Source organism: Protopterus annectens, chromosome 11.part0, assembly GCF_019279795.1.
Source record: "Protopterus annectens isolate FY-2018-M chromosome 11.part0, PAN1.0, whole genome shotgun sequence".
NCBI classification, from domain to species: domain Eukaryota; kingdom Metazoa; phylum Chordata; order Ceratodontiformes; family Protopteridae; genus Protopterus; species Protopterus annectens.
In genome coordinates, this window is record NC_056745.1 from 95,431,915 (window position 1) to 95,458,872 (window position 26,958).

Below are 26,958 nucleotides of genomic sequence, written 5' to 3' on the forward strand. Positions count from 1 at the left end.
CTGTTCTTTGTTTGAGTTATTTTGTTCACCTCCTAAAGGGGTATTGTTAATATTTAGAATAAGATATTTTGTTCTGCCTATTTTTGAATGTAGCATATGCAGATGGTCAACTAGTTGCTTGTCTTCTCATCAATGCTCTAAATTCCTCTACCTTCCCATCTCTTTTCCATGTTTGGACTGTAATTTCTTGGGAATAATAATGGCAAAACATTCAGTGAAAGAAGTACCCAATGCAGAAGTGATATATATATATATATATATATATATATATATATATATATATATATATATTCAGGGTACTACAGGTGTGTGTGACTATTATACAAAGAGAATGAACTGAGTCTGAATAAGAATGGCAGTTGTGGAAGTTCAGAGTGAGAAGTCTGTTAATGAAGACGTAGACAAGGAATGATGATAAAATGGGTCCTTGAATCTGTATATGTGAGTAGAGCACTAGCTGATATGTTTTTATCAAACTTTATTGAGACAGTTCTGTTAGAGAGAACACCCTTGAACCAGTCAAGGGCTTTTTAGGTTTATGAGATTTTGAAGTAATAGATTATGGTAAAATTATTGAGAGTGTCAACTGGATGAACACCTTATGAAGACAGGATGCAATTTCTCTATGGGTATACATAGACATTTTATCAGAAAATGTTTAGAGATGAGGAGGCTGTGCTGCTGGAAGCACAATTGTTTGACAACAATTTTACAATAAAGAACTACCTAGTCAGAGCGAAGCTGGTCTGCTTTACAGAACTAAATCACAAGTATAAGGAGTTTCTGTCTGCTATATACATGCCACTTCTATATTATCTTATCAAAGTTTCAGAATATCGAATCTGATATGGTCGACACCATATCATTAATTCTGAAACATCGAAAGATAAAAAAAAAATGCCTAAAAACAAAAATAAATAAAAACTTACCTTTGCAAGCAGGGGGGTAAGCCCCCCTGCACCCCTTCGCCCCCCCCACACCCCTCCTACTTAAATATACCAACTCTGAGACCGCACTACATTGAACTAAATGGAAATTTCCCCTTACGGAGATTTCCGTTTAAACGTTCTATGTTTTTTTTGCTTTCGCTAATCTAGTGCCGACAATATCAGCTTTGATATTGTTGGCCTTCGACAACGTGAAGTAGACCCTACATGTCCAAGGAAACAGGCTATGCCAGATGACTAAAGAAAGTACAGTTGTGTAAGTAAACTTACCATAACAGTAGATGTGAAGGATCGCCATTGCAGTAGCCTAAGCTATACTGGTTTACACCCCCCATACACCACTCAGCTTTTCAAAGGATCGTGGTTCCTTGAGTAGCACCATCTAGAAAATGTTTTCGGCTTACTCAAATGTGGTTTCCTAGTAGCAGGTTTTCTGGCCTTCTTCAGTACCTGCTTCACATCCCCAGGAAAAAAGGTGCCTAAAAGGTATTAAAATTATATCATTCAGGACTTCCAAAATGGTGGCACAATAATCAACAGCTTAATTTCTGCTCTTCCAGATGTGAAAAAAGAAACTAAGAAATAAGAGACAGTGAGACTGTCAGTTTGAATAAAATTCAGTTAGTGGTCAGTAAGTACACTGCATAGATGCCAGCATAGAAGGCACTTAGAAAACCTGGAAGAAAATCAACTAGCAAAGGTGAAGAGCAAGCAAAATCCTGCAGTTGTTCAGCAAAATGCAGTTCAAGCTTCAGCTTTGGTAGACAAGAAGGCATCCAGTAATTCAGAGGAAAAAATAAATCAAATGTACTCAGAAGTAATTAAAACAAATGCACATTGAAAGACTATATAAACTCAGATAACAAAAGCTGGAAAAACTAGAAGAAGCTTTAACTAACTATTCAGATGAACTGATAAACAGCAAAAATTAGAGACTGAAATGAAGAAAAGGCTGGCTGAGTATGATACTTCTGAAGAAGACCTGTTACAGAAACGGCAGAATAAGAAAACAAACAGCTCAGAGAAACCTGAGTTTTTCTGCTGTACCAGAGAAACTGGAAAGAACAGACAACAATAATTTTATGAAAGCACAAATAAACAACTGGACTGGTTTACCACAGCAGAATTTCTTCACTAAAAGGGCACATCAAGTGTATGCTCCAAACCTGACCATGAGAGAGCACAAAGACCTGTATTAGTAAAGATGCAAAAACAGATAGTATTCCTGTGGAAGTCTGGAGAGAAGAAATTGATAAAGATCTGGAAAATTTTGTTTAACAGTATTTGAAAAGGAAGGAAAGCATCCACATCTTGGAAAAAAAATGTGGTGGTTCTATTACTTAAAGATGGTAAACACGCATAACAGCCAGCTTCATACAAACCCATTTCAAATTTAAACCATGATTATAAAGTGTTTATGTCTATACTACCTAAAAGAATGGCAAAGGTGTTTCCAAAAATTGATAGATATGGACAATGTGATTTTGTACAGGCGAGGTAAACATTTGATAACACAAACAGAACAATGATAATCTTGTGGGAAGCAGAATGTAAGAAAATACCACTGTTGCTGGTGGGTCTTAATGGAGAGAAAGAGTTCAACTGAGTAAGCTGGGACGTTATGAGTACAGCAAAAGAGGCATTTGCATTCACTGGTACAATAATAAGGTTAATTAGGAGAATATACGAGAATCAGAGGCATGAATTAAAGTGGGACGTTTCTTCTCCGATAAATTGCTTTCTAAAGAGGAACCAGATAGTGGTGTCCTCTTTCCCTTAGATATTTGCTTTATATTTAGAGCCACTGACAAAGAAAATAAGGGACTTACAAATGCAAGGATATAACTGGTATGGTAATCAAGAAAAATTGTCTTTATTTGCAGATGATATTATTTTGTACCTGATGAATCCAGAAAAGGACATCTAAGTGTTGAGGAACATTTTGAGACAGTTTCAAGTCCTTTTGGGATACGAAATTAATGAAGATAAACAAGGCAGCTGCACATTATGTACTTAAATATAGATTGGTTCAGAAATACCCATATTTATAAGGTTGTAATGAGATGAGGTGCTTAGGATTATGGATTAAAAAGACTTCTGTTATGGTAGCTAAGGATATATGGGAAGAGATTAAACAAAATACAATACAAAAACTGAGAAACTGGAAAGTCTTGTTTATGAATGGATAGTGAGATAAAATGAGTGAAAAGATTTTAATCCCTTTAATTTTATATATGGGTCAGGCATATTGTAATCAACCAGAGAAGTCATGCACAATAATTAAAAGAGACTTGAAGGAATATATCTGGAAGGGGAAGAGTGCAAGAGGTGAGTAAAATACTTTGATTCTTCAAATAGAATAAGGGGGTTTAGGATTACCTGATTTCAATAGATATTTTAGAGTTACACAGTTAAGGCTTATATATGTAATACAAGTACAAGGTTACAGTTCAAAATGGAAAGGGTTGATGATGATGAAGTGGGTGGGGAAAGGTCAAGAAATAAAGAGAGAGAGAGAAAGAGTGGGATTTTGGATGCAGATCCTTAAAGAGAAAAATAACTATACAGAACATTATATTCATAAAGGAGCAGAAAGTATTCTAAAACTAAGCCAAGAGAAGAACAGATAAAGGAGACTTTGCCAGTAGGGATGACTACAAGTAGGGGTACAGAAAACAGGCAGGAGGGGGTAGAATTTACTGGAGAAAACTGGCCAGTGAGCCAATGTTCAGCTTGAGAGGGAAAGGTAATAGAGTGGGATGAGGTCCAGAAAACATTTGGACTGCAGGCTAGAGACTGCCTTCCCTACCAGGAACTGATATCAGCATATAGGCAAAGCAAAAGGGATAGGTGAATCTTAAGCAAAAGAGCTGCTCTGTTAGAGTTTTTAGTCAAATACAGAAGGGAAGTTTCTAATAAAAATGGCTAATTAGAAGAGCATATAAAATACTGCATGATAATTATAAGAATAAAAGATTGAGAAGAGAGAACGGAAAAGCAATTTACAAGAGAACAATGGCAGGAGTTATGTATGGCTCCCAAGTATGCAACAAAGTCCAGAAGGCCAGAAGGTTCAGGATCTTTGCTTGGAAGTATTTGCATAGGTATTTTTATACCCAAATCGGACTTCAAAGAATTTTTCCTCAGGTAGATAGTAAATGTTGGAGGTGTGATGGGGAAGAAAGAGGTAACTGGGATCTCATGCATGTTTTGTGAGTGTAATGAGTAGGCAGATTTTAAAAATTCCTCACATACTACTCTGTCAGAAATATTGGTTGAGCAAATGGCTGTAACTAAGGAAATTATACTTTTGGGCTGGAACACAGGATCTGAATTACCTACACATAGTAAGGCTTTATTAAGTTTATATCTGTTGACTGCCAAAAAAACTATTATTAAAAAATGGAAATCAAAGTAAAAACTAATTGCATTTGGTATTATAAAAGAGAGAAAAGAGCTGGAAGAGGGATCTTTAGAAGACGTAAGGAGGAAATTGCATAAAAATAAATGGAACTTGTGGGAACAACACATGCAGAATAATGTTCAGGAGGAGGAGGAGTGAAGTTAAGGGAAGGCAGCAATTTATGTAATGGTGGACTAAAGACAGTTATAAAGAAAGAAAAGATATGTGATGTATGAGAGTCTATATTACATTAGCAAATGCTTGAAATTGTGAATGCTATATAACTGACCCAAACACTACAAAAATGCAAAATGTTGAACACACGGATCAGCGATTAAAATCACTGATCTGTTAAAAAAAGTAAACACACAAAATAAAGTGGGGAGCTTTGCCCCATACACCCCCTACTTAAATATACCAACTCCGAGATCACACCACAGTGGAGAAAATGGCAAAGTCCCGAAAATGGCCCAGTGATTTTTTCCCTATGCTTTCAGCATTTTGCAATTTCACATAAACACATTTGACGAAACAGCGTTCGCAACTTTAAGCATTCGCTTTAATAATAGGAACCCATGTATAATATATATATATATATATATATATATATATATATATATATATATATATATAAAAATGGAAAAAAATGTCAATATGTTTTCTTTTCTTTTCAGTTAATGAATGTTTGTCTATGTTTTAGGTGATAATTTAATAAAGGTGTTTAAAAAATGGCAAAGAATAGAGAAAATGTATCATCTAAACAATTAGCTGAAGAGTTTTCTGACTGGGGTATATTAAACTACCTGTTTTCTGTGAGTAAATCCAGTATGTGCGGAAGCTTATGGTTATTGCCCTTGGCCTACTGAAGAAAAGGGAGAACCACTGTTGCCTTCACCAGAAGCGAGCCACCACCACAATATTTGGGAAGTACTTCTGGAATTTTAGAAGAATCTTAGTAATCAGTTGAAAGGGTCAAAAAGCTTAAGTAACATTCCTGTCCATGGGACTGAAAAAGCATTCATCTTTCAGGCCTGTTTGCAAGGATTAGAATTTCACTAGTAGTCTGTTCTGAAAGGAGATGTACATATCTATTTGTGGTGTTTACCACAGGTGAATCAGATCTTTTCAGACCACAGAACGAAGTTTTCATTCATAGGGTTCTACCCTGGTCCTGCTAAGCTTGTCTGCAATCATGCTTTATTCTGAGGGAATGCATGTAGCCTGAAGGTTGAGTTAAATTACTATATCCCAAGCCATCAGAGCCGTTGTACAAAGGGAGTATGATCTGATACACGCTTGTGTGTTTCTGTACCATATCACTTTCACATTGTCTGTGTATACTAGTACAGGCCATTGAGATCCATGATAATTTAAGGCCTTCAAAGCAGCGATAAAAACTAACATCTTCCTGACATTTATAACCTGTACACAAAACACGTAACTCTTGTACCCGAAACAGCAAAATGCACATGCTGAGGACTACAGCAACTTTTAATAAACATACTTAGTGCTTTCGACCTCTTCAAAAATCAATAGGGCTTTTTCATAGTCAAATTAGTTGACTGTTTAATACAAACTTGTAGTATAAAACAAGCAATCAATCAGATGTACTTAATCATGAATTATTAATATCCAATTATCAGTTTAAACACACATTTATTAAGCTACATAAACAATTAAAACCAAAACCAATCAAAAACACACAAAAAAGTATATAAAATATATTAATGTTGTAAATGCTAAAAAATATGTAGATGTATGATATATATATATATATATATGTGTGTGTGTATATATATATATATATATATATATATATATATATATATATATATATATATATATATATATATATATATACATACATACATACACACACACACACACACACACACACACACACACACACACACACACACACACACATACATACATATAAATTTTTTAAATCCAATTATATTCATATACTTCATTTTAAAAAGCCATGTGATAACTCGTATTCTTTTTGCCCTGAGTTTTAAAGCACTCAAAAAAAAACGTAATCATTAATGCCAAGTTCATTGTTAGCATTCAAAAGCAACTGCCAAATCATTTCCTTATATTCAAACAAGTTTTCACAGTTGTTCCCTTTATCATCTTTCATCACCTTATCAATTACAAAAACAGAAATGTCCTATAGTTCCTACACTGAACTGAATGCTTATATATCATTAGAAAACATCTTTTTCAGTTCATATTAAGTACTCATAAATCCAATCCATCAACCATCACATAATCTTTCCAATATAGAATGTTGGACAAGATATGCATGTTGCCAAATATATAACAGACACGGTGTTACAATTACATCAGCCTAGGCAAGCCATGGTCCTATCATATCTCGTTACAAAAACATATGGTCCATTATTTATGTACTTACAATATTTGCACACGCCACATTTCTGCATCATATATTTTTACCTTTTTGTTAATAAGAACAATTAAGCTTTCTAACCAACAAGGGCAGTTTTTTTATATAGTTTTGGACTTACTTCTGGTAGGCACAGCAGCCTCTGTGCAATCACTGACATGGATGTACAGAGCTGCTGTGAATAATTCAGCATAGGCTGCTGTGTTATCTGAGTTTGCAGGTGCTTGACATTTTGACAGGCATTCATTAATAAAAGGTAGTTTGCCTTGGAGTAAATTCTGTTTAACGGTTTTCTAGGGTTACAGAACTGATTCTTATTTTGAAGGACACAGCTTTATGGTCTGACCTTATTAGAGAGGACATGACACTGGTGTGGGTGCAGCATTCTCCCATTTATGTGAGTACCAGGTCCAATATGTTTGTACCTCTTGTAGGCATATGTAATAACTGGTCCAGGGTGTTTGTGTTTACAAAGTCTAGGAAACTCTATGCCCGCAATTTGAGGTCATGTAGGATTCCAAATTTATAGAGGGATAATTAAAGTCCCCCATGAGTATAGTATTTGGTTGAATGGTGAGTGTCTACAATTCATCTAAGTATAAGCTATGGGTTTGATGTGTTACACAGGATGGCCCATAACTTGCTAGGATCTGGTATGGGACTTTGTCGATTGTAGCTGAGCATGGAGGAACTCCAGTGCATAATTCTGTTTAACCAGCCTAGAAGTATGCTTGTTATCAATGTAGATCATGACGCCAACACCTTTAGTCCCTGTCTCTATAGTCGCTGATCTAAATGTATGGAAGGCACTGAATCCTTGCACTGTTGGGGTACTATCTTCGCCTTTAAACCATATCCTGGTAAATGCACATAAGTCTGCATTCTCCAAGGTTAGGAGAGCTTGAAGGGACTGGAGCTTTTGATTAGATGCCTAACAATCAGCAGTAACACCTTTAGATTTCCTTGGGTAGATTTTGCTTTGTTGGAAGGTTTGTCAATTTGGCATTGTCTAAAAAAGGCACTATGGGGGAGGACAATATTTTAGCCAATATCTGAAAGTCTAGTGGGGACAAGTGCAGACCATTTTTGGAGCAGCAACGTGGTTTGCAAACCATGTCCTCTGACATTGACAAATATTGGATTCCCCTAGAATGACACCAAAAACAAGCCAGTTATTAAAGTCAATCATCTTCTGTTCATATTGTAGCATCATCTTTGGTGAAGGTAGAATGTTGCTCAATACTAGGCACAAACCAGCCTGTGACACATAGTCCGAGAGCTCCATAATGTCTCTCTTCATTTAGGCTTGGAAGGTATGTCTCAGGTCAGTTACATCAAATCATACTGGTAACTGTGGTGCAATGACTTGAGTAAATGAGGATCCTGGCATCCTGACCATTATTTCCTCCTTGTGCAGCCTGGTGAGTGGGGGGGTCGTCAATATGTCATACAATGGAAACCCTACGACTAGAGTCCTGAGTAGTGATGAGCAGTGCCAGTTAAATATACAAAATTTATACAGGTATTTAAAACACAGGAATTTGGCTTCTAAGCCCTCTGGCCCATAAAAGAACTGCACTTAGAGCTTCCTTATACGTTTCTCAACTCAAAATGACCAACCCACAACCTACTATCATGAGATGGAATATCCCAGTCCTCTTAATGTATAAATCACAAAAACAATTCCTTGAAACTATAACACTACCACAAAACAACTTAAACAATCTACCTTGACAAGGCAATTTAAGGTATTGGGGACCTTCAAAATGAATTAAAGGGCAAAATTAACAAATCATGCTAAAGTAAGGCAGTAGCACTCTGAATCAGTTAACCAAGTGTCAAACAATGAAATAAATCTCTTTATTGGTCAAGGATGGAGCACAATTAATTCGGGACCCTCTCAGAGTGTAGTAAAGGAAGTTTGTTTAAGAGCAATACTGGTTTACTGGGTTAGCACTCAGTATTATGGATCTATGGAAAACAATGGGTAGGAAACTACTTAAATACCTTACACAGGTATCATCAATGCCATATATCCCAGAATCTTGAGACTCCATTGCTGATGCTTTTGTTTATGCTGGAAATTTTCAGGAAAAACTGTTGTAACATTTCTACTTTGTCTGTGGGAGGAGAAATGCTCTCCCCAAGGTTGAGTTTAACACATACCCCAGACTATTCTGTATGATGGTATAATCTAAGACTTCTGCAAATTGACTTGAAATCCCAGATTGAACAGAAGCTTCTGCACAGTTGTTAGGGACTGCTGGAAAAAGAGTCTGCAAAGATAAGACAATCGTCCACATATGGAAAAAATATGTATGCCTTGGAATCTGTAGTAAGCAATGACAGGAACTAGGCATTTTGTGAATATACTTGGTGCAGTACAGGGATGAAAGGGTAAAACAGAGAACTGATAATACAAATTAAACAAAATAAATTTTAAAAAATGTCTGAACTGCTTGGCAGTAGGACTATAGTGATACGCATTCTTCAGATCTAACTGTACCATGAAAGCTATACTTAGAATTAATGACATAACATTATGTGATAACATCTTAGGAATGGGAATCTTGGCAAGGTTTAAAGGAGAAAGATTCAGCACTGGCTTCCATGATCCTTGGAGTTTGGGAACTAAAAAAAAAATCCCTGAATTATAATCTTTGCTTATAAGATTTAAACATACAAGTTCTAGTACTCCCTGAGAGAGCATGATGTGCAAGATGACAGGAAATAGAGCAAACTGGTTCTCTGGACAAGAGGGAATCCCACAGAAAGTAGTGAGGGATTCCCACTGCCAGGAGTACCCTTCATTTTAGAGTTTCCTTTTCATTGCTTTTTCTTTCTCTTTGCTTACTGGTCCCTTGATGTTTAAAAAGCTGTGTCAATTCATGTATTAGTTTCCTGTTTCCTCACAGTTCTTAAGAAGTTCAACTGCAGAATGGCCAAATAAACAGTCTTAATCTAAGGAATAATTAAAAATCTCATATCTGATGTCATCATGGAGGTTTTGAGAATGAAGACATGTAAGTCTGCTCAAAAGTGATCCAGAAGGAGCTGCTCTGGAAGCAGAATAAGTGACACCATGACCACACTTTAAACTATGTGTAGTCACCTACAGAACAGCTGTCATTGAAGCATTTAAAGAACTTTTAACTTAGAGGAAACTTCTCCATAATCTCAAATAGCACCAGTGAATACTTTACCCTAGGGGCTCACTAATTTAAAATCCTGAAAGTTAAAGTACTTGAATACATTTCCTTTCTCAATTTGGTCACTGCTTACCACCTCTTAATCAGGGGAAATAGGATTAGAAGTAGTAACCTATTTGGCAGCAGCAGATATAGAGTGGGGAATGACTGTAGGGTCTGCCTTGGGATTAAAAAAACATGTATTTGTGCGTCTGGGATATGTTAGATAATTTAAAGTACCTCTTGGAAGTCAAAGACTGTGTGCCAGGTATGCGGCAGATAGTGCTGCAGAGATTGACTGCTGGTCCAGGTAAGTTGAGACTGGGGATAGGAAAGATGGTAGTGTAACCCAGAAGAGCCAGTAAGGATAAAGAATAAGAACTACTGGTTCTAACGAAGTATACCATTAAAAGCCCTACAAAAGCACAATGTCCTTAACCCGACACACTAGCTATTAAAACTATGTAGATTTCTATTCATTAAAAAACTTTTTCCTCAAAAAATGTTCACAGTAACACTACCAACACTCCTCTATCATGATAAATGGCTCGTCACTTTCTCTGTTTCACTAGCACTAACAGAATTCTTGTCAAATAAATACAAATTTTCCACAGAAAGTTACATGCTAAAAGGAAGGCTTTTCCCAATGAAGACTTTTCTGCACAGACTGAAGATTGCAGCAGACTGACATGAACGATGGGAACCATGGATAGCACTTCACTTGGCTTTTATATGGAGTGCTCCACGTGCTCCAATCTGGTGGAATGCATGGAAAGCCAAGCTTTGAGAATGAGAAGCTAACCAGAATATGTGTGTGTGTGTGGGGGGGGGGGGTGTAAATCCATTAGCTTAGGATACTGCAATTCTTCAGCATCTAACATTGCATCAAACGTGAACATATATTAATTAAACGTTTATTATTGAGACCCGCACGACATTTTCTACATGTTGCTGCACAAAAATGATGCAAACAACAAATGTGCTATACCTGAAAGACTGCCGTCAGTGTAATACGTCAGGGTCATTTTTAGATGCTCAGATTTTATTTGCAGGTTCTCTTTTGTGATAATGGGTGTCATACAGATTTCTGAAATATCATGCATGTTGATATACTATAAAAGTGAAAAAGCCATTAGTGCTGCCCTTTGAAAACATTCACCTGGTCAGCTGACCAAACCTCCTGCACTAAACAAAATCTCAAAGTAATACTTTATTTTTTTCTCCACTTCTTTCTTTGAAAGTGTCAGTTCTTGACATACTGCAATGAGCAACAAATTCATATGACATTCTCACAGCTCAAATCTTGTCTGTGACACTCGTAATAAATGAATGCTTCAGATTAAGTAACATATAAATGAAAAAGTTCTGATTATAAAAACAGTATTTACCTGATAAGATTAACTGGCTGATATTTATAGAAAACACTGTATCTTGCCCACTCTCGATACAAAAGCTAAAGGTTAAAGATAAAGAATCAGTAGCATTAGTATATTGCAAAAATTGCAGATGAAAATATAATGCTTATATTGCTACAAAGAAGTTTTAATATACACTTCAGGAATTTAGGTGAAAAATGTACCTTTTTTGCAATCAATGATAACATTTCATTGTAGCACTCAGTCCACTACTGTTCACAAAATCTGACTTACATTTGTCTTTTTTCAGAACTACTTAATATTATTTACCCACCTCCTTGTTTGGGAAGCGGTGAGCTTTAATGTACTACAGATTATATATTTCAACCAAACAGTTAGATGAAATGCACCATTTCAGTTAGAAAGGGAAGGCTTTCAGAAGAGCAGCGCACAGTAAGAAAATAATATAAAGAATATGGTTAAACACACTGTATAACAAATCCTCAAAAAAACAATCTAGGAATGGTTTTAACATGGGTCAAGGTAGGTGTTCAGTATTATTCAGAACTACAAACATCTCCCCTACCTTGACCCATGTTAAAACACAGTCTTAGATTGTTTTTTTGTCGTCGACATTACTATTTTCGAACTTCCGTGTTCGACTATAGTACAGTCGATGTAGTGCCGTTTGACATTTCAATAGTAAACCAGGTCTACTGCATATAACAAACCGATAAAGAACAGAGAAACCTTGTTTTTGCAGGAGGGGGCAAGCCCCCCTGCACCCACCACACCCCCCTACTTAAATATACCAACTCCGAGATCGCACTACAGTGGGGAAACACGTAAATTCCCTTTCCCCACTGTAGTGTGCTTTGGCACCTGTGTTCCTTAACAGTTCGTTGAACCTTACTTCGCAGAAATGCACTTTCGCATAACCGAGGATCCACTCTGTTTCCGAACAAATGGATTTCGGTCTTTTACAGTAGACCCATATATATATATATAGATATATATATATATATATATATATATATATATATATATATATATATATATATATATATATATATATATATATATATACATATATATATATATATATATATATATATATATATATATACATATATATATACATATATACATATATATATATATATATATATATATATATATATATATACATATATATATATATAAAATATATATATATTAATGGGATAAAGGGGTTGTGGATATATATATATATATATAAATATGAGTATATATGTTCCCCTCTACTCGGGTCTCATCAGACCCATTATAGAGTACAATGTTCCATTTGGAATGTACCTTACAAGGCATCTGCAGCAGCTGGAAAGGCCACAAAAATACCTCACAAAGAGGATTATGTGACCCAAACAATTACCCTACGCTGACCACCTCAAAAAACTCTGGCTTTACTGCATAGCATATCGCCTACTCCGAGGTGATCTCTGCCTAACATACAAAGCTATGTCAAACCCTGTGCTGCTGGACATGCTACAACTAAAGAAATCCCAATCCCTCAGAGCCACATGCTCTAGAGACCTAAATCTCATCACCACAATTAACAGAACATGCTGGAGGGATAGATTACTGTCCCAGAGACTTCCCATACTCTGGAACAAGCTAACTATCTATGTCAAGCAGAGTTCATCACTAGCACTCTTCAAGAAAAATCTTGAGTGGATAGGTAATCACTTCGGTGGCCCTGCTAGACAGGGGTGCAGGTAAACAGTATCCATGGGTGGAGAAAGCCAGGGAACCTTTTTGGCTATGTTTACATAGGCCCAAGGGCTGATAGCCTAGTACTTACCTATGAACATATATATACAAAATGATGTATATATATATATATATATATATATATATATATATATATATATATATATATATATATATATATATGTGTGTGTGTGTGTGTGAGTGTGGACACACACACACACACACACACACACACACACACACACACACACACACACACACACGCACACACACACACACACACACACAGATATCCTGCATTTTCCTGGAGATTCATTTGTGACTACAGTCTATCTATCCTGGTGCAGACGGCAGGTGCAGAATTTTGTACCAAACATTCATACTGAAATATTTACCTAATGTGCTTATAATTCATTTCAACTTTGTCTCTTATAATACTACAGTGGGTCAGAAATTATACTGTAGGAACAAACTGAAGCAAACAGAAAGTGAACTACAGTTCTTTTTTCATCTTGGAAAAAAAATTATAGACGCTACTGAAAATGTCACTGAGAAATGCTAAACATAGAGACAAGAAGTATTTTAAAAAAGTTTGTGATGGAATGTTACCTTTCGGTCATTCATTTCTGTCTCACTGTTGTCATAATCCCCCTGGAAACAAACAAAATAGCAAAGAAAATATTTTAAAAGCATGAAGAACAATAAAACTTTCTGATAACTCATAAGTACTCAATAAAGCACACTTGTTTATGTAAATGGACCATAACTGTAGAAGAGCTAATAGGTCACATTTGCAGTAGCTTAGGTTATATCATGCCAAAGATATTATCAACTGGCCAGTTTTTAAAAGCTTTAGGGTGTCTTCCGTATGTTCTAGCTGCCAGGAGCCCTTATAGAGCCCCATATAAAAGGCAGTTAAGAGTACAAAAAGCTTCAGAGCTTGTTTCCTCAAAAAGAAGGCAATAGCCATGAAAGGAAAAATGGTAGGAAAAGTAAAACAATAGCTATATACGTAAGGCTAAACATACATGCATATATCTATCTATATATATATATATATATATATATATGGGTCTCCTTCAAAACACTAAAAGACCAGAACATTGACAGTGTTTTGAAGGAGACCAAAACAATGAAACTGCAGAACACCGAAAAGCACGAAATTCAAAATCCCGATGTTATGGGATTTTGATTTAGTGCTTTTGGTGTTCCGCTGTGGGAGAGTATGCATGTGTAAGTGTATTTGTGAGGGGTAGTGCTGTGTGTAAGTGTGTGTTGTGACTGTAGTGTGTGGGTGTGAGTTTTCCTTGTGTGTCTGTTTGTGCGATCTCGGAATTAGAATATTAAAGTGGGGGGTGGGGGGTGCTGGGGGGCTTACCCCCCTGCCTTTTTGTAGTGTAGGGTGGTGTGGCTGGTAGTTTGAGACAGTTGTGTATGTATTTGTGTATGTTTTTTGTGTGTGTTATACTTATGTGGTTTTCGGTGTTGTGGGGTTTCGTTGTTTTGGTCTCTGTGTTTTGGTCTTCGGTGTTGTGAGGTTTCATTGTTCTGAACTAGACCCATATATATATATATATATATATATATATATATATATATATATATATATATATATATATATACATATATTTTTATATTTATATATATATATATATATATATATATACACACATCTGTGTCAGTCTATGGATAGATACACATATACATATACACATTGGCAATACAAAAAAAAAAACAATTACAGAAGAGGGGTGGAGGGAGTGTAATGCTACTGCAATACTGATCTATTAGAACATCTACGGTTATGGCAAGTTAATTACACAACTAATCTACAGTCAATATTATACCACTGTTAGAGTAGGCTAAGCTATTTGGATAGATTACCATAGCTTAGAAATTTATTCAAAGGAGTAAGTAATTTAAGAATCATGCAGCCGCTGAAGAATGTTCTTATCAAGGCTGTTCTGGACCTGGAAAAGGAATTAAGTTTGTAGTGGTTTGGAAATGTATGTACAGAGGACCAGGTTATTGTCTCTAGATACTACTGGAGTCTACTCATTTCCACAAAACTACAGAAGAAACCAAAATCCTGGAAGAATAGGCCCTAACCCTGCCTGGATGTGGCTTGCTATGGTGAGAATAATAAAAAGAAATAGCATGAGACAGCCATGTCAAAGCTGTTCTGCTTCAGAACTGGTTAATATTTTCTCTTACCTTCACAGGAGACATAAACAGCTGATGGCTTTCCTGAAGAACTGAGTTTTGTCTGGGTATTATCTGATCTGCCTGTGGACATCCAGAGAATGAAGAATTCTTCCTCCCTCATTTTTAGGTTCTGGGAAGAATACAGGAAGATTAATATATTGCTCCAAGGTAAACCACATGGGTACATTAAGCATAAAAGGATTTGTTCGCAAAGAAACCCTGTCCTTGTGGAAAATTATGTAGTGTTGACTCAGATACTCTCCTAGCAGAAGTTCAACCAGTGAGTAAAACAGTCTGCCATGTTAAATAAGTCAAATCAGCCTGATGAACTGGTCGAAAATGGAAAAAGCGTAAGATTCTCTGGTGCAAAATTCAAATCCCAAGGAGAAACCATCTGTTTTCTAGATGGACAGATATATTAAATCCTTTAAAAATAGTTGATAAGAACAGTAATAAAGGAGATGATCCAAGGGCAGACAAGCAGAAATGGCTGACAGATGAATCTTGACAGAAAAGCAAAAATAACACACAAATAATCAAAAACAGAATGGCATATCTAGAAAATCTTTTCCACTTAAGCACAGATGATTTCCAAATGGCAGTATTATTTAGTCTCCTTCAGTACTGGTTGCATGTCCTCATAAAAAAGATGCCTGAAAAATATCAAAAATTCTATCATCTAGGCAGTCAGCTGAAGAGTTTTCAGATTGGGATTTATCAAACAAACCCTGTCTTCTGTGAGTAAATCTAGTCTGTGAGGAAGCTTGTAGTAATTGCCCTTGGCCTGTTTCAAAAGAAGGGAGAACCACTGATGCCGGGATCAAAAGGAGAGAGCATCACTGTTACCTATTGGGAGTCTTTCTGGATATTTAAAAAAACACCAGAAATCAGCAGAAATGGTGGAAAGGCATATGGGAACATTCCAGCCCTTGGGAATGAGAAAACATCAGTCTTTCAGGCCTGTCTGCAAAGAATCCTGGAACTTAATTTCATTAACTTTCTGTTCTGAGAGTAGGCAGATCTACTTGAGGTGTTCCACACAGTTAAATCAATATTCCTGGAATACCCCCAGGTGCAGTTTCAATCTGTGAGGATCTGCCCTGGTCCTGCTTAGCTTGTCTGCTACAATATTTTGCTATGACAAAATGAATAAAGCCTGAAAAGAGAACATTGAACTGAGTTGCTGTATCCCAGGCTATTGTAGCAACTTTACAAATTGAGTAAGATCTGCTAGCCTACCCCCCCCCCCCCGACCTCCCATTTGTTGATGTACTACATTGCGGTGGTATTGTCTGTGAAAACTTGCAGTGGTCCTACAGACCAAAGATTATTTGGGGGCTTTCAAATTATTTATTTATTACCACTATCATCTCTTTGACATTTATGTGCTTTTGTCTGTCCTGTTTTTTCCACACACCTTGTACGTTTACCCTTTTTGAAATTGCTCCACACAGCAGGTCTGAAGTAACCATTGTGATAGACTGAAGAGGAAGCTGAAGGGAAAGGGAAGACCTGGATTCAAAGTGAACTTATCTACCTACCATAGAACCTCTATCTTTACAAACCCCAGAAAAGCAGTCTGAAGAAATAAAGGATGTGGACGCTGAGTCCAGATTTGTACTACTGAGTTTTCCTAATGTGAAGTCTGTGGCCAAGGAAATCATAAGAATTATAAGCTCAGGAAAGAAAGCTAGGATATGGATAGAGTGGATTAAAGTAAACTCAGATACCACGTAAAGCATAAAAGAGGGATTAGTTCTGAAAGAAACCCTCTCTTTGTGGAAAATAAAATAAGGTTGACACACCATGAGAGCTTGCCACTCAGATACTCTTCTTGCAAAGATCAGAACAATTTTCAAGACTATTTTCCATGTTAATAACCTCAAGTCAGCTTGATGAAGTGGTTCAAATAGAGTTATTTCTTCTAACACAAAATTAAGATTCCAAAGGGGAGCCACCTGTTTCCTAGGAGGCTTCACATAAGAGTACATTGAAAGAAGGGGATTCATGGGCAGACATGGTGTAATGGTTGACAAATTAATGTACAATGAACCTTAAAGCAGGCCATAGGATTGTAACAAATACTGTAGAACAAGGGAAACACTAGTCCTGAAAAAGTGTTGGTTCTTTACTTGGCAACAACTAGAAAACCTTTTCTATTCACTAATATATGGTTTTCTAGTAACAGGCTTCCTTGCTTCTCCCTCTTTTTAATTTCTCCATGTCTTTTGGGTTTCTAATGCCATGATGAGAATGGACCCCATTCTTAAGTCAAAGTATGATTAAAGTTTATGAAATTAGTATTGCTTCAATCTTTGCTGTCAACCAGAAGTGCTCTTTGCAGCACCCACAATGTGCCCAGTAATGATTTCCTCTGCAATTTGTATGGAGTTACATGTATTGGTAACATATCTAAATATGATTTTAGATGTTTTTTTACTCGACCTGTTGCTCCTACTAATATTGGAACTGTCTAGGTATCTTTCTTCCACATTGCTCTCATTTCTGCCTGCAAATCCTGATATTTTATGACTTTGTGTCTCTCTCTACGCAAGGGACTGTAGTCACTGGGGGTAGTGATTTCAATGATCAATGCTACTTTTGTCTTCTTTTCTTGGACCACTATATCTGGTTTTCTAGCATCTATCTTTTGAACTTTTGGTAAGGGGTGATCCCATGTGATGTAGACTTTATCATTTTCTATGATGTTTTGTGGCTCATATTTCCAGTGTTTTACAGCTACTTTAATAATATAATGTTTGCACAATCCCTAGTGCAACAGTCTTGCCACATTATTATGCCTTTCAGTATACAATTATTCTGCCATTAGTATATCATAACCAAAAACAAGGTGTGGGACTGTTTCCAACTCTGTTTTACAAAATCTACACCTGTCTGTTTCTCCCACATATTCAATAGACATTGTAAACCAATGTGTACACAGTCCACTATCTTAGGCCACCAATATTAACCTTTCAGCTTTTGGTTTGAATTCGCCTCTCCTTAACCATTCAGTTTTCTGTACTTGCAACTATATTTAAGCATTTTTCACATTTCATGCCTTCTCATCTGATTTTTCACCTTATATTCTTTCTTTTGATTCTTGGTACATTCAGTTGCTGCCTGATTTTTTTCTACCTATGGTTTGATTTCCATTTCTGCTTGATGCCAGTATACTTCTGCTAGACTAAGAAGGAAAGTCATCTCATATTTATTCTCCTCATGTTTCAAAACTTTCACTATATTTCAGTCTTGTGAGGTCAGCAGATATGTATACAGTCCCACAATTGCAAATCTGTACATGTAATCGATTTCGAGTAGGCCCACACCTCCTTCGGAACGGGGAATATATAATCTTGGTATGCACTGATTTTTATAAATCATTTGATGAGCATGAAGCATCCTTCTTGTTTTCCTGTCTAACCTATCCAACACCTTTTGGGGCCAGTCAATCCAAACCTGTAAGTTAGGACAGGAAGAGCAAATTGGTTTACAGGTTGAATTTTGTTCCTAGATGTCAATGCTGTTTTCAAGATTGATTTAAGTCTTCTAAAATATTCCTTACTAAGTTTTATTCACATCTGTTCATGTTTTATTGTTGATCCTTCATCAATTCCCAAATATTTATACACTCCCTCTTGCTCAAGTTCTTTTATATCACATTCTTGTCCTAAACTGATGTTTTCTTGGTGCTGCAGCTTTCCTGCTTTAAAGGTTGCTTTTGCACATTTATCAAGACCAAATGACATTCTTATATCTGAAAAAGTTTTAACTACTTGCAGTTGTGCTTTCAGTTCTTTACCTGATGAGCTATAAAGTTTTAAATCATCAATAAAGAAAAGATGAGAAGTCTTACACTTTGTTGTTTCCTGGGAGCCAAATTATAGCCACGACCTAATCTGTTAAGCAGACAGCTTAATGGGTTAAGGGCAAAGCAAAAGAGCAATGGTGGCAGAGAGTCACCCTGGAATATCACCCTTTGAATTTTTATCCCTGGAATAATTTGTCCTTTATCATGACAACTGCAAAGTGGTTTGCCACTGTTTCATGGTCGCTGTGATGTAGTTTTTCAGTGTAGGGTGCATTTTGTACATTTTTAAGCACTTCATGAATGTAGGATACTGGCAAATGCTTTTTTTGTAGTCAATCCATGCCATACTTGAGATTCATTCCCTTTTCACCATTCTCGACTATGACTTTTTTAACAACAAATGATCCTTTCTTCCATATGATTTTCTTTTATTGCCCTTTAGTTCTATTGCCATAATTGAGCTTTCTTCTAAATGACTATAAATTATGTTGATATAAATTCCAGTGTATAGTTTATACGTCATCGGAATGCAAGTTATCGGTGTATAATTTTTAGCGCAGCTCACAGGTTCATTTTTAAGTAGGAGCATTGTTTTTCCTGTTGTTAGCCAGGTTGGTGGCTGTTTGGGGTGCGCATATAAATAGTTCTTTCTCATGGTTAAATCTTCCTGCAAAGATGTTAATACTTTTAACCAGAAGTTAAGTACTGCCTCTGGGCCTGGGGTTTTCCAATTAGAGGCTTTTCTTAACTTTGTTTTAATCTCTCTGGCTGTTACTTCATCCCATTTCATATTCTGTACCTTTAAACTTCTTATTCTTTCTTTTACTTCTTGTATCCATTCAGCAGCTTTGTTATATTCCATAAGATCTTCATAAATACTTCTTCAAAATGTATCTATTTCTTCTTTTTTTGGTGGTCTTTCAATTCCTTTTACCTTGTTTCCCAATTCTCTATAAAACTTTTTGGGTCATCCTCGACACCGTAAAAACTCCACTGCCAATCATGAGAGGACAGGTGATCTGCTGTGGCGACCCCTAACCAGGAAAAAGCCGAAAGAAGAAGTAGAAGAAATTGCTTATTTTGTACTTTTCCTTTATATTTATCATCTGTGTATCTTCTAAGTTTTTCTGCTAATATTTTTAGTGTATTATTTTTGGATAGTGCACAATAAATCCTGATCTTTTATAATACTGCTCATTGCTTTTATCATGTCAACCTTTCTGAGCATTTTTGTTGATCTGTTCCCTCTTCTATACTCTTCTAACAGTGACACCTCTTGTCTTAATTGCTTTATAGTTTTCTCTATTCAATACTTCTATGATGGTATTCGATTTTTCCCCTTCCTTTCCCTTACTACCCTGTGTTCTTGTGGTAGAATTTTATCTGTTATTAATTTACCTGCAAATAATATATCCTGTTTACTTCTGTTATATCACATAGATCTCTATAGACAATCTTAATTACTCTGTTCATTTGTTTTATCAAACTTCTAACTTTTTGGGTTTTATTAACCTTCTGCAATCTTTTTCTTGCATTGATCTTAATATGTCTATGTAGCTATCTCAATTAAATCTAGCAACTTTTCTCAGCTCATTTTCTTCAAAATTGAGGACACATTTTTTGTTTTCCATTTTCTGTGGGCATTGTATAGAAAGTTCTATAGCATCTTCCTGTGGTACGTTCTCTTCAATTTCATCCTGTGTCATCCGTTGCTCTGTCATATGGGAACTCACTAGCCTATTACTCCTCATCACTGACTGCATCAGAGTTGCCACAGTTTCCTGTTCCTTCCCTTGCTCTCCAGCTTCAAGTGAATGTTTATACTGGTTTCCTGTGGAAAGCTCCAAAATATTTTCATATGACATCTGACCAGTTGCTTCCCATTCCACTGGTTTATCCTTAATTTGGATATCTATTGCTCTATCCTGCTGGGGTGCTTTCTGATTTAGATTTCCTATACTGAATCCTTCACTTTGTAGGTACTCCATAATGTCAGTTTCTATTTCTTTAACTTCCCCATTACTAATCTTCTTTTATATTTTCCTCTTTGTCTTCTTATTTTTGTATTGTAAGGTTTTCCATGTCTGGATTCCCTTGCCTGTATTTCTCAAATATCTTTGGTGCTGCTCTTTGTGTACTGATTAGTCTTGTTAGCATCGTCTCCTCACAGCAAGAGGTTCTCTGGTTTGATTCTTAACTGGAGCTCCTTCTATCTGGAGTTTGTATGCCCTCCTTGCAGCTGAGTGAACTTTAAAGACATGCAGATAGGTGCATGAGTGTGTGTGTATGTGTGGGTGCCTACAGTGAAGGTTGGACGCGGAGCTGGCAACTCGACACCGTAAAAATCCACTGCCAGTCAACAGCAGACCAGTGATCCGCTGTGGTGATCCCTAACCGGGAAAAGCTGAAAGAGTCTTGCTTTCTCCTTTGCATAAATATTACACCATATTAAATCTCTTTTTCTTTCCCATGTCCATATTTCTTCTTCAGGTGTTTCCTGATCTTCCTGTTCTCCTTACTTTGGGGAATCATTCCATCATGCTGTGATATAACCTGTGTTAGACCTATCATCTTTATGGCTCTTCTGTGGCCTATCAGTTTTTGTGATTTTTGTGGACTGCTACTTCCTTCTACAACGGGGGGAGGGGCATCCCTCCCCTGGGCCTGGCCTAGCCCCATTTTAGGAATGTTTCTGTATTTTGTGGATTCTACACTCTCATTTTTTCTAGTCTTGGCACCAGTGTGCCTACCAGGATTGCACACTTTTTTATCCTGGGTCTTGTGCACCCAGCTATCTTTTTTTAAATTTTGACCTACTTCTGTCCCTGATATATGCTATATAAAATACAGTCTATATATCAGTGTTGCCTTGGTGAGAATTTGTGAAAAACACGGTCTACCTCGTGAAGGTATTCACCAAGACTTGAGGGTGAATACAATTTCAGAAATACTACTCTCCTTTGCTTGCTGACTTATCACCTCTCCATTCGGACCCCACTTCCACTGCTACATGTCTTCAGAAAAAAGTTCCTAAAAAAGTATTGCAATTCTATCATCTAGGCAGTAAGTTTTAGTTTTTTGCTTTGTTTTGGGGTATATCATACACCCCTGATATTGTGTGAGCAAATCCCACCTGTGAGGAAGGTTGTGGTAATTGCCCCTGGCCATTATAATAAAACAACTTTTACCACAGAAAAAAATTGCTTAAAGTTAGTTTTCAGAACTTTCTACAACAAATGGAAAAAAAGAATGTTCCCACTTAAAAGTGCTCAAAAGTGATGAGACAGTCATTAAAAACACTTTTTTCTTAGCTTAAAATATTAAATTTTACAGAAAAAATAAAGTGGAAGTCTTTTTCCCCCAAAGGGAACTTAACTACCCGGTAATGGAACAGTGTTAGCCAATCTTTGATCCTCAAAAGTCCACAGAGAAGAGTTTTCTTCAGTTGCAGGAAAGCTCTGAAGGGTGTGGCACCCAAATATGACTTTTAGATAGCTCAGATCAATATGACTAATAGTTTGGTTGCATGGAAAGTACCCTGAAAGTTTTGGAAGCTGGCCAGCTGTTAAATCTTAGCAATATATAACCCATATAGGTTATGCTACTGCAACAGCGATCTGTAAGAAGAACATCTAGGATGGGCTTGAGACCCTGGTTTACTTGAGAACTAAAAAGAATACTGAATAAACTCCAGACCCTCTCTGGTCTGGTTGGAAACTCTTGGATGGCTCTTTTGGACAGAAGGCTTGAAACTTCTTCTTTTGGCATCATCTTTTGATGTGGATGGTTTTGGTAGCTGGGAAAAAGTGAATGACATATGCTCTAGATATTATCTCCCTGACTTATTTTTCCAGCATGCAGGGCCAGCCACCACCCAACTGCCTCTGCAATGGAAAAGTCAGGCAAGTTCCTATGAATTCTGCTGCGGTTTCCCTTGGAAGGGGACATGAAAGCTCCATTTCTGTAGTTTCTTTATAGCAGCATCCATTGAAGGGGCCCCTCACAACCTCATTGAGATCCCTTGACTTGAAACTAGTTAAATGGTTGCCTCCAGGATTTTTTGAACCGCAAGTTCTTAGGACCCTTTTGGTTCCTTGAAAATTATCGTTGGGGCTTGGAACTTAACAACAATGGTGAACACAGACTTACCCTCCTATTCACTCCTTTCCAGCTTCTCTTTCACTTTAAGATGCCTTAACATTCCACAAAGTTGCAAAGCCAGAGCCAAGACTAGTGTGTCGTACTAAGGCACATCACAGCAGATTTAATCACTCCATCACTTGCACAATGCAACAAGTTAGGGACAGGATTCATTAGTTCATAGGTGGTTACTATGCTAACAGCCCAAAAGACATTTTAAGCCTAGCCAAGCTTATATCAAGTTTAACAAAATGTTGCTGACATGTGTCAATACCCCGAGGAATTTTACAGTTGGCACAGTGGACAGTGCTGTTGCATCACAGCAAGAAGTTCCCCAACTTTATTTGTGGTTGGGGTGCCTTCTGTACAGAGTCTGCATGTCCTCCTTGTGTTTGATTGGGTTTCCTCCAGGTGCTCTGGTTTCCCCCCACATTCCAAAGACATTCAGTAGGTGGACTGGACACTCTAAACTGGCCATAGGTGTGAATGTGTGTATGCGTGTGTAGTGTGGAAGAACTATTGTGACAGGGCTAGCCACCTGGCTGTATAAACCTTAGCTCTAGATGAGTGTCACTGTTGAACTGACACCCTGACCCCATGTGTAAAATGGGGTTGTGGATGATTGAATGGATGGATGGATACAGGCTTGTACATATCAAGCATACACAGTCTGCTCCTGTCCATTAGGGATGCAGGCGTCAAACCAGGGGTAAATTTGCAATTTTCCATTAATTGGTCCAGGTTACATCTGAAGAAGATTATGGATAAGCTTTGTTACACATGGATAGGAAGCATGCTCTAGTGAATGGGTAATCCTTGAGATGCATAACTATACCTTCAACATGTTCTGTTTATGTTGTAGATGATGATTAGATCCTTAGAATGAGTATTGCTGATGCTTTTTGTGGATGTGCAGCAAATCCATTGGTGTGGTATCAGAGGATGCATTTAAGGCCACTCAGATTATTATGCAGCAGTCTGTAGGAGACCAAGTACAGGGATAGGGTTTGAGATTATCCTCATAGAACTTGCTGTTTACTCCCTGTATTCTTTTTGCATGTAACCTCTGTGGTCTCTAAAGGTGTCGCAAGTGTCTGGTCAGGTACATGTTGAAGGATTAATTGTACTCAATGATTTGTCTGATGAGAGCCAAGTATAGCAGAACAATGACCTCCTTGGACCTGGACGCTATGCCATTACTTATAAGTTGTGCAACAAAGAATTATTTTTTTCACCAAAGAAGACACATGGTGGTCAAACGTCAGGTTACTGTCAATATGAGTTCCCAGATCTATGACCACTGATTGTATTTTTAGGGGTGTATTATTAATGTGCTATTTTCCAGGGAATACTATTATGCATTTTTTTCACATTGAGATTTCGTCCATGGCTCTGGCACCAGTTGTTTATCTGCATTGGCCCCTCTTAAAAGGTACCTGTGTCTTTAGGGGATTCAGTGACCACACCTAGTTTTCAGTCATCTCCATACTTTGTCATCCAGGAGCCCTTTATGTTTGCCTCAACTACAGAAAAATAAATACCAAAAAGGAGAGACCCCAGCACCGACCCCTGTGGGACTCCACTAGTGACAGGCCTTTTTGTGGAGGTGGATTCTCTTATACTGACTTCTTATATCCTATCAGTGAGCCATCTGGCTATCCAGTGGGTGACATATTGGTTTATGTTAACTTTGGAAGTTTATCTACAATGCCCAAGTGCAGTATTTGACAAATTTGTCCAGGTTAAGGTAGGCAGTGTGCACTGTTTGCCTTCATCCATGTTAAGTATAGTAGACACCTACACTTCTAATTATCTGTGAGAGTCTGGTGTCACTGGTCTTCTATATTTAACTGGGTTCTATTCACCTATGTCATGGTGGAAATGATTCATAAACATCAAGTAATTAAAAACATAAATGGCAAAGGTACCCAAAGCAAAATGCAGTTCTCCATTATATCTACTGTCCTGGAATACCAGTCTGCTGGACAGATAGCCAGGCTTCCATTTAAGGCCTCTCTTTTGGTCACTACTGCTACAACCACTAAGTCAGGAAAGGGACCCTTACTCCAAAATGGCCTGTTATTAGAAGGATGCAGTATCTTGTTCAGCTTCTTTGGAATGAGCTCAACCACATCAGGTACAGGAATCATATGAAATACAAGGCTACTGAATACTGTGATCATTATGCCTTCCAATTTCCACCACAGATTGTACCTTGCTTCTCTGATGGATAGGCTAGTGATGCCTGGGTGAATTTATGAAGACCCATCCAGTTATCCAGGTCCTGTTTGAAGGATGATAGTGTATTACACCACTTTACTTGCAGGGGGAGTCTAACCCAGAGGTAAGGGAAACGGTAAGAAAGCTATCATTCCACATTGTTTTACTGATCTGCTGAAGCAAGTTTGAATCCCTTGGCCTGGTATATGTTGGACTGCCTGATTTGTTAAGGTACAAGACATCCTGAAATATTGGGTCCCTGATTGCTTGGAAGGCAAGGCATGGGTCTTCTCTGAGAAGTCTATAAAACAGAGAAAAGAAGGACTGTTCTAGACTTTTCTGGTAGTTTATGGATTTTAAATCTGTGATCTTTGTTAGAACCTCTGGGGTCATTCTGTTTCATGTGTCTGGTGAAATACAATCTAAAAGAGGCATTGTATCTGTAATTCAACTTATCAGTTCTGAATGTGAGGGGGTAATAACCACTTTAGATATGGATGATATTCCACTGGCGATCAGTTATGTCACTAAGAAAGATTTCATAACAAATGTTGCTGCATTGTGGTCAAAGCAGAAAGAATTATCACACCAGGTTGCCAGGTATCTAACTACTACATTTTCATTTTCAAGTGTAGTATTGTCAGTACTATATGCCTGTCAGCCAAAGGTGACAATGCTGCATTTTTTTGTATTTAATTGTTACCCACAATTCTGAAATTAACACCTAGGGCCCCTAAATGAATGAGTCAAGGCAGAATAACCATTAATCAGAAGTTTTTCACAATAGTGGCCCATCTCAGCAACCTATACATCCAGCACGCAGCTACTCAGTAATGCAATTATACTTTTTACAATGGCTCATAAATCCCTTTTGTTATGGTTTATTGTAAATATATGTAAGGTATTTATCCATCATGATGGTAGCTTTTCTGCTATTGACAAAGGAAAAACAATGACAGAGAAAAAGAGTGGGAGAATAACATCAAGACACTGGAATAACAAGGATAGGGCATTCTGTTAGAATAAAAAGTAATTATTATAGTTTGAAAAGTCCTAAGAAGTGTCATTACTACAAATTATTCCCTTAAAGTATTGGTAATATTCAGTCAAAAAATCATAAAATACTAAAATAAATATCATTTCACTTGCACGTATGAACATAAGGTATTTTGACAAGTTACAAAGTATACTAGCTGGGAGTGAACAAAAGCTAAGAATTTGGCAAAATAAGGCCTGTATCAGAGCTTATGCTGAAAGATTTAAATCTCATAGAACGTATGTTAAAAAAAGTAATACATTTTTCATTAAGGTAGGTAAACACGATGCATTTAAAATAATAACAATAAAAGTAAAATATTTGAAAATAAATTGTCTGGCATACTTTCTTTTTTTTCTTTGCATGCAAATTATAACACAGAATATTAATATTATACACTGGATAAGAGTTTTGCAAGAAATATCAATAGTTTATCAGAGCACAAACTTCCCTAAGCCTGCAAACATCTGTTAAGTTTTCTGATCACTAAAGAA

At 37.0% G+C, this 26,958-nt stretch overlaps 1 protein-coding gene across 1 annotated transcript in view; it reads right to left on the reverse strand.

Annotated features, from left to right (window-relative positions):
• The window catches only part of LOC122815187 (anoctamin-2-like), a 2,140,961-nt gene that overhangs the window by 1,068,941 nt on the left and 1,045,062 nt on the right, over positions 1–26,958 (reverse strand). Inside the window, exons 9-10 of the mRNA XM_044087470.1 lie at positions 13,662–13,703; positions 11,337–11,401 (exon numbers count right to left, since the gene is read on the reverse strand). Coding sequence (XP_043943405.1) covers positions 11,337–11,401; positions 13,662–13,703 — 107 coding nt within the window. The remainder of the gene's footprint in view (positions 1–11,336; positions 11,402–13,661; positions 13,704–26,958) is intronic.